Source organism: Pollicipes pollicipes, unplaced genomic scaffold, assembly GCF_011947565.3.
Source record: "Pollicipes pollicipes isolate AB1234 unplaced genomic scaffold, Ppol_2.1 Scaffold_7261;HRSCAF=8764_pilon_pilon_pilon, whole genome shotgun sequence".
NCBI lineage: Eukaryota > Metazoa > Arthropoda > Thecostraca > Pollicipedomorpha > Pollicipedidae > Pollicipes > Pollicipes pollicipes.
The window spans coordinates 22,240,200-22,256,456 of NW_023597054.1; the positions used below are offsets into that span (position 1 = coordinate 22,240,200).

Consider the following 16,257-nt stretch of genomic DNA (forward strand, 5'->3'; position numbering starts at 1 on the left):
TAATTCTTAACATTGCAGGATCACTTAATTGAATCAAAGAAAAGTCTGTGCTGGCCCGAGATAGTTGGACATTTGATGCAAAATGCGTTGAAAGCCACTCGCACGCCGGCTTTTATTTTAGCAAAGATACTGTGGGGATGCGTGAGATTGGTTGGAAGTTTCCTAATGTGGTCAGATCTCACAATCAACCACACAGGTGATGTATCTAACTTCCAGTCAGCATTCTTATTCCAGTATGAATGGCAGTGCCATTAACGGTGTCCCAAAAGAGCAACACTATCATTATGCTAGTATCAATTGTAGTATGAGCAACACTATTTCAGTATCAATGGAAATATCAATAACAGCATCTCAGAGGCAAAACTGCTTTTGATAATGAACAGCAACGCTAGCATAAGAACTGAAAGGCGACCTTGGCACATGAATCGCCATGTCATGGTGACCACAAGCGCCACTGGCGTTCATCAATGCCTAGAACATCTTATTTCATGTTCGGTAACAGGTCGTAGGCAAAGGAGCCGTCGCACACCCCTGTAACACCGCAGTCTCGTGGACCCACCAGAGTCTCCTGTCCATATCTTGTGGGAGGTCTTTCTCCTGATACAAGTGACCAGCTCTTTCGCCTGGCCTACCAGCTCATCTAGAGGCTTCGTCAGCGACGGTTCCTTGCCACCGACAATGCTACAGATAACGCGTTGCTCGCTTCCGGGCTGCATCCCGCTGCAGCATCTGGTGAAAAGGTAGCTAGACAGCGTTCCAGCCGTTCGGCCGTAGCCACGTTCATTAAGCGATTGGCGTGTGTGTTGGATCTGGTTCGGAGAGTTAGTGATGACCAGCGATGCCTCGTATAAGTCACGCAATGACTCATATACACTTGGGAACTGGAACGTCCGTTCCAACAGTTGGGGAATAGGTGCAAATAGCAGCAGCCGTATATGTTCTGATAATTTTTTGCACACAAATTTCTAGGACAATTTTGAGCGGCGTTAATTCATACGTTTCATTTTTATATGTGGCTTATGTATGATATTCACTTTACTTCCGCCCGTTTTGTTCACACAGCTCGAATTTTTACATATTTTCTCCTTATTATGGTCTATTTACTCCTTCACTATAATCTATACGTACGGCAAAATATTTCGTTCATTCCAATGTAACGAGACATAAATAACTGTTCAACGCCTGACAGTGCATCAAAACTATGTTTTACTGGCACGGAAATATAAAGCAAGAAAGCTTCAAAATTGCACTGGCTTTGCCGCCTTTGGTTGCCACCACCCACATCACAATATTCGCACCATATTCTGTAAAAGTTTCTGCTTTTGCTTTGGGCCATTTACTGTAAGGTCGGCAACCTGCGAAATCAATTTTCCGTCGATTTCGCACCGCAAAATAATAAGCACTCATTCAGATCCATAAACTTTGCACTCGGCTGGCCGGCTGCTAGCCAAAGATCGATCAAATAACTTCAAGGGTTGTTATCCGACCCGGCTCGTCGGCCGTGAAAAGTTGTTTTTTGAAACTGCATCTCCACATGTTCGTGTTGTGGGCTTGGGATGCGTACAAATCCACTCTGTGATACATTTAGCAACGATCGCTTATTTCTACGGCCTGAATCTATTTCTGTAGTTTTAAGTCGTCAGTTTTTGTTCTAATCATGTGTTAACTGTTAGGTGTACTTAAATGCCTTCATGCAACTTTCTATCTTATCGGAAAATCACGAGGTGTAGCGGCAAAATGTCATAGCTGTCATGATACTTGGTGCTGGGTGCCACAATGCTGCGTGACCCTCCCCTTTACAAAATCCTGGATCCGCTCCGGAGCGCAGCCTCGTTCTAGCCACAGCCTATACCTGTACCTTTGTAATGACCCTTCCCACACTTTTTAATTCAAATTCAGATCAAATCACAGACATGAAACGCACGGTTGTCTGCCATGCAGGAAGCGTGTTTAAGTATTCTGTGGGGTTTGGATTGGTTTCATTTAGCAGTTCGATTGCTTTTATTTTTCGCTAGTTACGGTCAAATATGTAATTTGAGGTCACACAGATCACCGATAAAAGTCATGTGAGTTCAACTTTTAACTACCAAAATCGCATACTTCCTGCCGCCTTGAACACATTTTCCGAGCCAATAACGACTGATAGGGCCTCAACATGGCAAATGACCCAGAAGAAACAAAAACCATTAGGTGCCTAACCTAACTGTGACCTGACTGGATTTAGACGCCCAATTTCTCCTATTGTGACAGCATGTTTCTAACCGATATCGAGCATTTCGTTCGATTCCGATTTAAGCCTTATGGTACCAATATTATGGGTGCGACAGGGTTCAATAATGTACAAATAACTTGAGGGTTCTCATGGCTTTTCGCAACCTACCGTTCCGTGTGACGTTTTCAGTCATGTTTTAGAGTCCAACTTGACGTGTTGTAGGTAACAAAGTCATAGGCTATTGATTGCCGTTTGGAATACTCTACCCCTATGATTAGACCCTGAGATTGCCCCTATGATTAATTAGACCCTGAGACTGCCCCTACGATTAAACCCAGAGACTGTCCCTATGATTAGACCCTGAGACTGCCAGTATGATTAGACCCTGAGCCATCAAGCAGCAGAGTTGGCGAAGTCCCCTGCAATCGACGTCGGGCTGATTTCAAAAGCGTCAGATGCGACCCTCCGACAAAAGCTGAACCTGTAAGTGGACGCAATGGCTCAATCAGGCTTTCCGACGCACCTCAGCCCTGCTGGCCAGCTCAGTTCAGCTTGCAAATTAGTTCTCAGTTCAAATTAGTTTTCAGTTCTCGGTGCTTTTTGATTAGCGAGGATGGCGTATATGTATTACGTATCTATAACGATTGCCCTTCAATGCCTTCCGGGATGAAGTTCATGCGACTAGTGCGTGGAAACTGGCGCACGCGCAGAGGTTGTCCTCGCTGACATTTTGCAGTTCAGCCCGGCTGACACGCTTGGCCTTTCAGCGTTTGAGTGGGCTTGGCTTAAGCCGGCTGGGCTTTTTATCCTGTCTCACGCATCTCTTTGTCGGGATAGGGACGCCTGCAATTCCGGCAACCACCACCAGTTTAATGGACACATGAAATGGAGACATGCAACTAGATTTCATTTCTTAAAAACCATTTAATGTGTCTTCAACCATGCTACAGTGGAGCGGATCGGAAGTTTGCTATGTTATGAGCCATCCACCTCTGTTTGCTTGCAAAGTCATTATTTGACAGCCGACTGATTTCAGCAACCAATTTAAGGCTACGGGGTGCTCGACGGTTATTGTCGTCTTGACTTTACCTCAGTGCAACTGTCATCAGACACGTCATTCCGCGTAAAGCACGGATAGAAGCCTTAAGGACTTCTCAATCTGCCTTTCAGCGATACCTTTCAATTTCAACAGCGACAGTTTAGGGGCACTATAAAGCGCACCGCTCAGTCCCAATGATTTTTGCGAAAGTCGTCCCATTGGACGCTTGAGCTCGCCCGCTGCTCGAATTCTCGCGCTTGATTTGCGCTGAATGTCACCACGGAGAGGCAGATTGTTCACTAATGACCCGGCCGTCGGACACAGTCAATGGACCCAGGGCGTGACTTGGCGCCTGGGGACATTTGGCGGCCGCGGACAGCGCGAGGCGGCGAGGCCGGTCGGCGGGGCAGCGGCTTCATCCCCCGGGGCGAGACGAAAAATGACGCAGGGATTAGGATGACTGGCAGCAGTTTGCGGATCGCCACGGCGCCAACCAAATTGGTCAGCTGGCTGAAATTCATGGTGCTATTGTTGAGTTCAATTTAACATGTGATATGCGGAGCAAAAGCCAATGTAACTTACTGATTACATTATAAACTGTAGTACAAAAAAACGTCCTGGAGGTTCCGAATTTACGCTGCTTGTCTTACCCCTAACTTGTAATAATGTGCTAGGCCGCGGTAAGTGTTATTCTATGCATCTTGAACTCGGGCCTGCATTCTGCGCTCAGTCATGCCCACATTAATGGCTTTAAGAGTTTAAGCTTACCGAAAACACACGTTAAGCTTAGCAGCACTAGCCTTTGGTCGTTGTCTTCTGGTTCAAATGTAATTTTTAGCTTTTACCATGCGTGCATTCGTTATGCCATAATGCGTTTCGCCAGTTTTTGGTTCTGGCACGGTAAATCGTCAAGGACTATCCAGGCGCGAGGGGCAACCAGGTCATGCCCCCGAGGATAGTCCTAGGGGGTAATGTGTCAATGGCGTATTCAGGTGCGACGTGCCTGAAGGCACCCTTTGCAAGAATCCCAAATGCCATCAGTGGTTAATCAATGTGAAAATAAATTAGAGCGCGACTGTGAATTATTAGAAAAGAGATTACGGATTACGTCAAGGTCGTTGGCACCAGCGTGTTACCAAATGCGCGTCCTCAGAGGGATTTGTGCGTAGGCGGACGCAGCAAGACTTTTTCCCCTTCTGCTACATAAAAAACCGTCTAAAACGTATTTACACATGCAAGCTTGTGGTGCCGTGATAGCAAGCACAACGGGCCAAGTAGTCTAGCAACAAACGGTGGACGGACCCAACTGGACGCTTCACCTTTGGAATAGGAAAAGGTGTTATTCATCCGTAAGCATGCGCTGCTTCAGCGAACAAGACGAACCGGCACCCTCTGTATACTGATTGTCGTCTTGTCCGGCGTCGGCGTGCGTGTGTGCGTGCTTCAGTGGCTGTGCCAGTGTAAGTCGGCTGGCTGCTGAGGTCTGACGACAGTCCTGTGTCCGCCGGCAGGGGCGTTCCTGGTGCCCTACTCCATCATGCTGGTGCTGGGCGGGATTCCACTTTTCTTCATGGAACTCTGCATTGGCCAGTTCAATCGTAAGGGGGCAATCACCTGCTGGGGCAACCTGGTGCCCCTCTTCAAAGGTGAGGCGATCAAAGTGCCACTCACTCTTCTCGCATTGCCAAACTCGACGCGGCTGATGCTTCAGCATTCGTGCCATCAAATGGCTATCCTGTGCTCAGAATTATCAACCCGTGCATTCATAAAGTTGATTTCAGACATGAAATCCTAGCTCATGAGACCTTACAACCAATGCTGGATTCCAGTGTCCGTGGCGTATATTTACGTAAATCTTAACGACTGACAATCGAGTTTCAAGGAGCACCAGGTGACGTTGTCATCATTCTTTTTTTCAAATTTCCGTTGACCCCGAGTTCACCAAGTGGCCGGTGGAATGCCTCGGGGCAGGTCACCCAATCGCCGGCGGGGCGGCAAGCGTCGCTGGCGCGCAGCCGGCGGTCGACCTCATTTGTCGGCATCCCTCTCGACCACTTGGTCTGTCTGTCGGATCCATCGAGCTGGACGGCCGCCTCTCAGATTAAATATCGACAATGTGATTACATCCTTCATCTGGAGCATTACCTGCCAATCAAATTACACGCGGCGTGGAGCTGACCGCCAGCCAGCTCCACTGCCAGCCAGCCTCTGGAGACCAACAGCCGTCTGGCCAATCACCGCCTCTGGGGACCCACAACCGTCTGGCCAATCACCGTCTCTGGAGACCCACAGCCGTATGGCCAATCACCTCCTCTGGAGACCCACAGCCGTCCGGCCAATTGCCGCCTCTGGAGACCAACAGCCGTCTGGCCAATCACCGCCCCTGGAGACCCACAGCCGTCTGACCAATCATCGCGTCTGGAGACCAACAGCCGTCTGGCCAATCATCGCCTCTGGAGACTCACAGCCGTTTGACTAATCACCGCCTCTGGAGACCCACAGCCGTCTGGCCAATCACCACATCTGGAGACCCACAGCCGTCTGGCCAATCGCCGCATCTGGAGACCCACAGCCTTCTGGTCAAGCACCGTCTCTGGAGACCCACAGCCGCCTGGCCAATCACCGCCTCTGGAGATCCACAGCCTTCTGGTCAATCACCGCCTCTGAAGACACACATCCGTCTGGCCAATCACCGCCTCTGGAGACCCACAGCCGTCTGGCCAATCACCGCCTCTAGAGACCCACATCCGTCTGGCCAATCACCGCCTCTGGGGACCCACAGCCGTCTGGCCAATCACCGCCTCTGAAGACCAACAGCCGTCTGGCCAATCACCGCCTCTGGAGACCCACGGCCTTCCGGTCAATCACCGCCTCTGGAGTCCAACAGCCGCGTGGCCGATCTCCGTCTATGGAGACCCACAGCCTTCTGGTCAATCACCGCCTCGGGAGACCCACGGCCGCGTGGCCGATCTCCGTCTACGGAGACCCTCAGTGTTCAGGCCGGTCATTCCCTGTGTATGCAGACCCACAGTTTACAGGTCGACCGCTGTGTGTTGTTGGGTTCGCTGTGATCTCCGTTGCCTCTCAGTCTTACGGGATATTGATACGTCATAATACAGTGCATTTGTCAGATATTTACTCAGTTGATCTGTTTCAGGGGTCGGCTACGCTGTCGTTCTTATTGCATCTTACGTAGACCTATTTTACAACGTGATACTTGCATGGTCGCTGCGCTATTTCTTTTCGTCATTTGCGTATGAGCTTCCTTGGACCAACTGCAATAACACATGGAACACGGAAAACTGCGTGGAGGTGAGGGCGACGCATGAAAGAAGTGAAAACTGCTTAAGTAATTCAGAAAGTCACACGCTTATATTTCGACTTTTTCAACTAACTGTGCAATTGAGAATATATGCACAGTGCAGAATGTCCTTAATTTGCAGCTTGAGATAAAGGGAGTCGAAATGAAACTATGCGAGTTATTCAACACTAGAACGCCCACGTACATTTAAGAATGCTAAACTGATGAGCTTTGAACCTGCATGCTTCATTCATTATTCAAGCTAAGAGTACTTGCAATCAACATATGACATGTGTTTTAAGGTCGGGGAGAAATACTCAAACTACTCTTCGATGCTTGCAAGAAATGAAAACGTCAACTTGACTGTTCTGGAGATGAATCAGACCTCGCCGGCTGAAGAATATTGGATGTGAGTGAGGTTCGGGTCCGGCTCTGTTTCCTCATTGACGTTCTGACCGTGCCAGCCAGCGTCGCTGATACGGCTGATACCGTGTAATAGACCGGACCAGTCCAGTTGATGAAGCTGCCTCAGTTTCACCAATGATTCGGGAAGGAAATGGAAGCATGACTATTTTTTAAGTAATATAGAAGGTGTTTTTAAGCAAAAGTAACGGTGATTCACTGCGAAATACACAACAGTAATCTATCACCATGCGCTCAAAAGGATTATATGGTGGTTAGACAGCAGCTTTTGTATGGCGTTTCCTGACTGGGATGTCTAAGCGCCGTTCGGAACAATGTGTGGGATTCCTAAGAGTTTGATGTGTACTAACTTTCTTAGGTACAACGTGCTGGAAATCGACAAGAGCAACGGGATTACAGACTTGGGAGAAGTCAAGTGGGATCTGGCGCTATGTCTGCTGGCTGTGTACCTCATCTGCTACTTTTCACTTTGGAAAGGGATAGCGACATCTGGGAAGGTAGGGACCCTGCTGCTGTACAAGCTGTCTTGGTGTGAATAACTACACGTAGTGAAAAGCGTGGTGTGACTTGCACGGTCCGAGTCGCTGAAAGTCAGGTGGAAGAATAGTGCGGTTGTGATGCGGAGGGTTACTAAAGTCGGCATGATTGAAATCAATCTCGGCGGGTATCCATATGCTCAACGGTCGCAACTTATTTTTAAAATAACCAAAACATGTAAGGCATGTTCGGTGCATCTAATATCTGAAGACAAAGCGTTGTAACGGACCGACGACCTAAAACTCACAATGTTCACAAATTTCGCCCAAACGAGAGCATACATAGTATTTTCCCCGTGCATCTAGCTACAACCGTAGAACACTAGTTGTCTGCGGAAGCAGAATTGGTTTACCAATGATGGATTGTCGGATGTCCTGGTATCACCAGCAGCCTGTGATTCCCACAATCTGCCGTGGAATGAGATATGGTCGCGCACAGCCACACCAGTGGTTGCGTAACATGTGCGGCGTTCGTTTGACCTTGTGACCGATTTCTCGCCGCGCCTGACAGCGGGGTCGGGCCTCGCTGGCGACCGTGCGCTGACCTTTGACCCTGCGTCGCTGGCAGGTGGTGTGGTTCACGGCCCTGTTCCCGTACGTGGTGCTCAGCATCCTCCTGGTGCGTGGCGTCACCCTGCCCGGCGCGCTCGACGGCATCCAGTACTACCTGTACCCCGACTTCACCAAGCTCACCAAGACCAGCGTGAGCGGCCGTCGAGCAACACCTCCCCACAGCCGCCGTCCGCTCCGCTCCAGCTCGCCTGCCAGCCTGCAGCCATCCGATTTTCGGTCGTCGGCCAGTTTTTATTAGCCGAGCCCGGCGCTCGACGAGGCTAATGACATGGGCGTCGGCGCGTCTTTGATCTCACATCGACTCCGGCACGCCTCGCGGTCGAGCCGGCGTCGCGACCGACGGCCGCATGGGGTCTTCATAAATTAGAGCGGCAGAGCGGCGACCGAACCGGGGCCCCTTAAACTCGACCGGAAAACACCGGATATCCATTAGGCGTGAACGGTAAATCCCGCCGCCTCGCCTCTGGCCGGATTTAAATGACCGTATTCAGAAGGTGTGATTTGTGACACCCATACATTACATGCCCGCTCAAAATCGCATGCCCATTGTGGTCTCGCCAGTGCGCCGTGCAGCCACGCGACGTATTTCCCGGCGAACTTCCTGGCATGGACATATGGCTGCACTTGGCTGTCGCTCGTGCGCACCGGCCGAAGCTGGGTTCGATGTTCGTCTGTCGCTCGTGCGCCGGGTAAAACCAGGTCCGACATTCGTCCTACCGCTCTGACTAAAAGGAACGTAAACGTACAGATGATCAAAAGTATGTTAAACGTTACGCCCAAATCTAAAAAGTCGTGGGACTAGACGTCTCCTTGCGCACTGAATCATAGGTGGAAGGCCTTAATTTTCAAGAACTAGATATAGCAGCAGTGCCACTCCTGACATCAGCCAGTTATGTCACGTGCTTTGTTCAAGATCGACACATGTCGCAGCACCCGCTCCTGCCATATTGTCAGCATATCGTTATGACATCAATCAGATAGCATAATAGGATTGCACTGTGCGTCTTGCATTTCTGTTTAGTTCGGCAACAAGAATCAGATGGCGGAAAACTATGCCATCAGATTCTACTATCACTTTACCACGCTTTTGGCTATAAATGACTGCACTCCTTCAAGTACGGGAATGGTAACAACGCAACATTCCTGATTCTACTTACACAAATCGCATGAAATTGATCAACAGTGGTCATTCAACAGGTTTTTGTTTCAAACTTACCAAGACACTTATCCTTCTTTCAGGTGTGGGTGGATGCAGCGACGCAAATATTTTTCTCCCTTGGACCAGGCTTTGGGGTCCTCCTCGCTTTTGCGTCATACAACAAGTTCCACAACAACGTCTATAAGTAAGGCAGAATTAGTTACATCACCAAGCTTTCTTACGCATTATTGCACACTTTTACGCGTTTCGTGCCCACGCATTGTAGCATCTGACTGTCTTGGTTCGTTCCGTAATGAGCTCATTAGTTTAGCGAGACAAAACTTAAGGAAAGCAAGAAACAATACTTGCACGAAATTGACTAGAATACACCCTCTTTGTTTCCTGCGAGAACATGCAGCTTTGATGAACCAAACATTACATTTAACGTGCGGGCTTACTTGGGTATAACTCTAGATAGACTTACAGTCATCATTTTTGGTATTGAGCTCTTCATTTATGTCGTCGGTCTTTCAACATACGCCAGATATCAAAATGATAATCATTACTTACGGCATTTGGCAACATCCTACTGCGCGGCGGGCTTCGTCTAGCGCTTAAATATATTTTCTATGTGTGCATTTCGTCGATTTATCAGCTTATTTTTCACTGCTTAGGAGGGAGTGACGCAGCCTCCTAGCTTCAAATTTCGAATGCTCGTATTCATTTCCTTCGCGAAGAATGGACAGGACAGGCACTCCTGGTCATAGGTACATGGGTGGTTGCCGATACTTCAAAAAATGGAGTGGAAAGCTGGCGTCCAGTTACAAAATCAGCTTCCGTTGCTCTCATTTGATCGCGACCCAATGGTCACCGTCAGACCTCACGCAGGCAGGCAATCAGGACGACTCGGGACCAATTTTATCGGCATCAGAAGTCAGTGCATGTCAAGGACATCTGACGTGAATTTGAATGCGGCCAATCTAACGCTACGACAGTCCGTAACGGCAATAGCATGAGGCCCTGCCGGCGCCGCGTGCCTCGGGTAACCACCATCAGCAGGCCTGGGGCTGTGTATGGCGATATGGACTCACTGCTCGTAACGCGGCAACGCCACGGTGAAAATCTAATGCCGTGCGTGCACTTTTACTAGGAATGGAACCCTTCACAATCTAGAGGTATGAATTTAGCATGTTGTGCAAAGATCTTGAATTACCCGTATGCATATAAGTTTGCTGATTTTGTACACTGGAATAGCATTTAGGCTGAAGACATATGTGACAAAAAAGTATCAGAATACATCTTCAAATTGCCGTCTTGCACCAACCATCGAAAACGGCGCTGCGTAATCACACTTTCAAGCCACCGAAACTACTGTTACGTACATCCTTCATTCTTACCAGGTGCTTTGAGCAAGTAGTGCGGCGTAAGCCTGTCGTGACGCACACCTGCTCACACTGCATGGTCATGCGCGATTTCAGGGACGCCATCATCACCAGCTTGATCAACTGCGGTACCTCCTTCGTGGCCGGATTTGTCATCTTCTCTGTCCTCGGATACATGTCCCACATTTCTGGAAAACCGATAGACAAGGTAGCACAAGAAGGTGAGTAAGAGGCATTTGACGTCCCAGTCACAAGAAATGTTTCTACACTCCTCTGTCTGTGCGGCATGAAAAATTATTGTCATATTGTCCTTTGGCACGCCTTGAATATCGTACTTATTCATTTATTACTTATATATTATTAGTACTTATATATTATTGGTATCGTACTTAGCTTAACTGCAGGTCCCCGAGGGGATTGGAAGGGAACGCAAACAACAATCTCGTTTTTCACGAAATGGTGAATGATGCTAAATTAGCCGAGACTACTGCAAAGAACAACTACACAGAATGTAAAGAAGACGACTGCACAAACTGGGAATGAAACGACTCAACAGACTGGGATGGGCGACTCAGCAGACTGGGAGGGACGACTTGACAGACTGGTTGGGGCAACTCCAGGGAATTGGAGACGGACGACTCCATGTACTGGAAGGGGGCATCTCCACAAACTGGGAGAGGGCAACTCTGTAGACTGTGAGTCGGACGCTCATTCACAAGCTAGACCTACGCCACCTCCGCCTAGCATGTTTTCCGTTCACTTATTGCCAACATGCTTAAATAAGACATGCGCCAAGTGGTGTTCCATTTCAGTATTTCTGCCGATCTCCCGGGTCTCCTGGATTTTGAGTTGTCATCTTGGTTATCTGTATCCTTGCAGTATCCCAGTCGCATGAAATCCATCCCAGCCGATACCCCGTTTATCTCTTGTACCAGCTCCATTTGCCTGTGTTCATGCTGCATGCGCCGGTGTTCCGGTCACCCGCTCTGGTGGCCCCAGTTCCTTTCTCCGGTGCCCCCATGTCCCCCGCTCCGGTGCTCCCAGGCCCATGCTCCGGATTCCCACAGTCTCTCTCTCTCTCTCTCTCTCTCTCTCCTCTCTCTCTCTCTCTCTCTCTCTCTCTCTCTCTCTCTCTCTCTCTCTCTCTCTCTCTCTCTGGTGCCCGCAGTCCTCTGCTCCGGTGCCCGCAGCCCCCCGCTCCGGTGCCCGCGGCCCCTGCTCCGGTGCCCGCAGCCCCCTGCTCCGGTGCCCGCAGCCCCCCGCTCCGGTCCCCGCAGCCCCCCGCTCTGGTGTTCTGCGGTCGGCGTTCCAGTGACCCGCGCCGCCGCCGGCAGGTCCCGGCCTGGTGTTCGTCGTGTATCCGCAAGCCATCGCCACCATGCCATGCGCCACCCTCTGGGCCATCCTCTTCTTCATGATGCTGCTCACCCTCGGCCTGGACAGCTCGGTCAGTGCGCAGGCGCTTGTCGACGTGGCTGTGGCCAAGAGGTTTGGCGAGTCACGTCATTATCACGTCTGCTGAAATGGGATTTTATCATCCACCAATACTTATCGTGAGGCTGGCGTATTCCACACCTGCTATGCCCCGGGGTTTGCGAAGATTTAAATGACACGTAGGGTGAGACCACGCGCTGCTGGCTCTGATAAGCTCCACATCTCTGGGACACGGCTACACTCATGCTTATGAATCCCACGCAACATTATCCATACTGTTGAAGCATGCTTACATTGCTTTTGCTGCAACCAATAACCGGTTGGCCCTTTATGTCACAGATGTTACTGACGTTTGACATCTGAAAGCAATGAACTCACTTTGAATGCCTGAGCCGACTAAGACAGCACTCCCCGTTTCCTTCTATCACCCCGTCGACACCTCTCTAGGCCAGTGAGCTGGCATCCTGTGACACTTCTGAGTGGCAATTACAGCACACGACCTTTATGGCATCAACACCGGGAGTAAGATTTCGTACTCAGTTGGGGGCGGTGGGGCTTCTGTCCCCCCTCCCCCGTTGGAGGGGGGACAGAAGCCCCAGCAAGAAAGCGGGCCAACTCCGAGGAGAAACCCGTTTGTTGGCGAAATTTTTTGGAACAATGCGTCATTTTTGCGAAATTACGCCAGCGATTGAAATGCATCGACAGACATACGACAGTTGCAAAATTGCATGTTAACTAGATGGAATCGTCATTTCGTATGTACGTCTCAGCTTAAGCTGCCACAGCTGTTCTGTATGTGGTGGCATCACCAGAATACCTGTTTGTGTGGCAGGACGTCACTTTATGTACTTCCGGTGCTGTCCGAGCCCCTCCTCCCCCCCACCCCCCCACTCGCCCCAACCGCCCGATGCTGACTTGAGGCTCCCCTTATTCTGCTCTAAGCCCCTTCAATGCATGAGGGCGAGAAGGGAAACCTGAGCTGGGTTAATGCAAAGAGTTCCCTGTTGGTGCGCAGGTGCCTGAACCCATTCTTGTCAATTTCACGCTTTTTTCAACCACAAAGAATCCTGTAAGACCTGAATAGCCTCTCCACTTTTCCATTTGTAGGACACTGTCCGAGGCTGCTGACAGAGACGTAATTTTGCACGAAATATGAAATGCACTGAAATTGGGATAAACAGGGGTGACACCAATCGTTTGCCGTCCGGTCTAACAAAATAGATCGTAATTCTGCTTTACAAGCGGGTTTTCCGTCAATATGTACCTGTTCATTATTTCGCACTGATGGATTTGGTCACATCTGACCAACTTATTTAGTGCCATGAAGTGAAGTAACGAATAAGTACAAGATGATGGAACAAAATACTTTCACAGTAAAATTACCGGCTGCTTTGATAGGCCCGTTGCATGCGTATCGCTTCTATCTATTCCAGTTCTCGCGCATTCCGATTATCAATCAAATAACATCGACGTTTGGTCCCCGTCCAATAATGCTAGTGTGAAAGGCGCTATTATGCTTTGTCAAGCTACTCTTTCGTATGTCAGAGCAGTCTTCAAATGCTGACAGATTCACACGAGGAAGACATGCATCGGGTACGAAAGAGACGGCACCGCATGGGGCATCTTTATTTAGTAGAAGGCTTCCGGTTTTAAGGCTTTGATGGTTCTAAGTCCTAGGCTTTTATGATGTGCGAGCATGAGGTTCGATAGATACACACTTCAAGAACTTGCACGTGCATCGCAAACATTCCAATCATTCGGGCTCCTAGTCCCTGCCACCTATACATGGTACTATGCTGTCCAAAACCCAGGCGAGTCAAAAGGCTTCGATGACCTGTTACGCGTTCAAGGATAAAAACTTGTTTGCGGCGGTGGCGCTCATCACAAATAATAGACAACTATTGCTTAACCTACATAGCCTAAACAACGTTGTCCGAACCAAGTTCCAAGACGATATTTGACTGTTCAGCATTAGACAAAGATGAGGTATGTGCAACAATTGTAGTATCCTAGAGTTTGCGTTGCATTTTGCCGTTGCTAAAACTTGTACTTAAATGTTGGTATTTGTTATGCTTCTGTTATTCATGCCAGGCTACCATACGTTCACCAAGTGATATGTGTGCTTTCCGTAAACGTGCGACTTCGAGGTGTTCGTGAAAATGGTCACGAACGCTGCGTTTTGTTTCTCATACATAAAATGCCCCTGGTTAGAGATTACACGAAATCCCATATGCTACGTTCTTCCGTCCCTATTTTCCTTTCTGCTGATTGCCACATGCGCCAGCAGAACAGTTGACGTCAGCAGACCTCCCTCGCGGATGAACAAGCTGAGGTGTTAAGGGCTGATGGAGCCAGCATGGACAAACGACCAACCGAGCGAACCAACCAGGGCTAACAGTCCGCACCACCCTAAGGCCGCGCAAACCATTCGGATCTGCGTCTGCGACCTGGTCTGCGACCGGTCTGCACAGCTTGTCATTTATAAACGGGAGTTGCACGTGACATAAGATGTTCGTTTCAACTTATCACGACTTCTCCGTTAACGTACTGTGCTGTTAAGTCGAGGACCGATGGCTTGCAGCATAAGCGGCAGACTTCACCCGTCGCTCTCGATAATCATTCTCACAGAAAAGAAAATAAATTTTTAATGACTATAGTTACACGATTGGGTACCAGAGAATACCGACGCAAAACCCCCTAGACATTTGAGGTGTAAGGACTGTTTCCTCAGAAGCTATGAGGCGTGCTTTGTTGTAATAAAGTATGACATGGGCGGCAATGGGTTTAAAGAGCAGTTTAACCGTGTCTTTCACCTGGTTCTAGTCCAAAGTGGATGTCGAGGAATGGAGTCGCACATTTATACTGCGTGCTCCCTAATGAGAGAAGCATTGGTGTGCTTGTAGATTGATTTTCACGACGAAATCTGACATGGCCACAGCTTTGAAACGCTGAGTTTTCTCAATAGAACCAGTGCCTGTTTGATAGCGCCATATGCACAGCACCTCCTAGCACATCGAGGATCGACTGCTTTTGACATAAAAATTCCTACTCACACTATAGAAACATCCCGAGCTCAAAGACTTCTTTCCTTATATCACCTATCAAGTGCTTAAGTGTTGGTATTAATATATATATATATATATATATATATATATATATATATATATATAGGTTTATCTTGGCAGTGTACACAAAACAGTCCTTTAATGTGTACGCATCAGACAACGCCATTCTGGGCACAAAAGGGTCTGCTTTCGCCTCAAACAACCTTTGATGAACAAGAAACGAAACATGTTTTCTTTGATGGTGTTGCTTTAATAAGATGTATTTCTGTGAATCACACCATATTTACCATATTACACCGTATTAACGACTTTAAAATTTCTCAATGTACCATCGCCTTGAATTGGGGAGTCATTCGTGCGTAGACAAATTATCTTGGAATCGTTCCAAAAATTTGAGAGGTTTCAGTGAGAGCCTAAAATGAGCGGCCGAAACCCGGAAAGAAAGTAAATTTTAGGAGCACGTTGGGTCAATGTTATCGGCTCAACCCCCTCAACTGATTTCAGAATGTGACACCCCTACGGTGTAGCCTACCACCGGTTTGACAGGATTATAACAAAAAATGGACCACAATCGTCATACAGTATAAGAGACAATCATTGACATAGAATAAGTCTGAAGATTTATCGAATCAGAAAACGTTTCACGTTTTATAAAACTTCCATGCATGCGGGAAATTTAGCGTAGCGTACACTTTGATGGACGATAATATGCTTAGCATATCACAAATGTTTTCAAACCCGTTTTGAAACCAGTTTCTATATCATACTGCCTGGTGCATATTTCTGAACATTGTGTCGATTAATGCGGCCAGATTTCCAAAGCCACCAACATAAGGGTTACCGTTCGGTGGTACCGCCTCGGATGCGCCCGCGAGGGTCGTTTGGCTGAGCGGCGGCTGCTGCGATGTAGACCTGGCGCCCCGTCCGGCGACCCGTGATGCCAGCCGCCGATCCCGGCGGAGCTGCGTGACGCCGGTACCATCCGCCGGCCGCCGCCAATCATGACCCCTCAGCGTGAGGCTAATGGGTCTCCGCAGATGGGCTTGCTGGTGCCGACAGCTCGCCACGGCCCGCTGCCGCCGCGTGGCCGGCAGATCGTCACCTTAATGACCTTGCGGCATGACCTTGCGGCGCGGCCTCACGGCGCCATCTGA

At 48.9% G+C, this 16,257-nt stretch overlaps 1 protein-coding gene across 2 annotated transcripts in view; it reads left to right on the forward strand.

Moving 5' to 3' along the window:
- Positions 1–16,257, forward strand: part of DAT (Sodium-dependent dopamine transporter) — a 45,689-nt gene that overhangs the window by 16,432 nt on the left and 13,000 nt on the right. For both annotated transcript variants that reach the window (XM_037237146.1, XM_037237147.1), the window contains exons 2-9: positions 4,763–4,897; positions 6,409–6,563; positions 6,855–6,961; positions 7,334–7,472; positions 8,080–8,214; positions 9,324–9,427; positions 10,701–10,825; positions 11,939–12,051. In XM_037237146.1, coding sequence (XP_037093041.1) covers positions 4,763–4,897; positions 6,409–6,563; positions 6,855–6,961; positions 7,334–7,472; positions 8,080–8,214; positions 9,324–9,427; positions 10,701–10,825; positions 11,939–12,051 — 1,013 coding nt within the window. The remainder of the gene's footprint in view (positions 1–4,762; positions 4,898–6,408; positions 6,564–6,854; positions 6,962–7,333; positions 7,473–8,079; positions 8,215–9,323; positions 9,428–10,700; positions 10,826–11,938; positions 12,052–16,257) is intronic.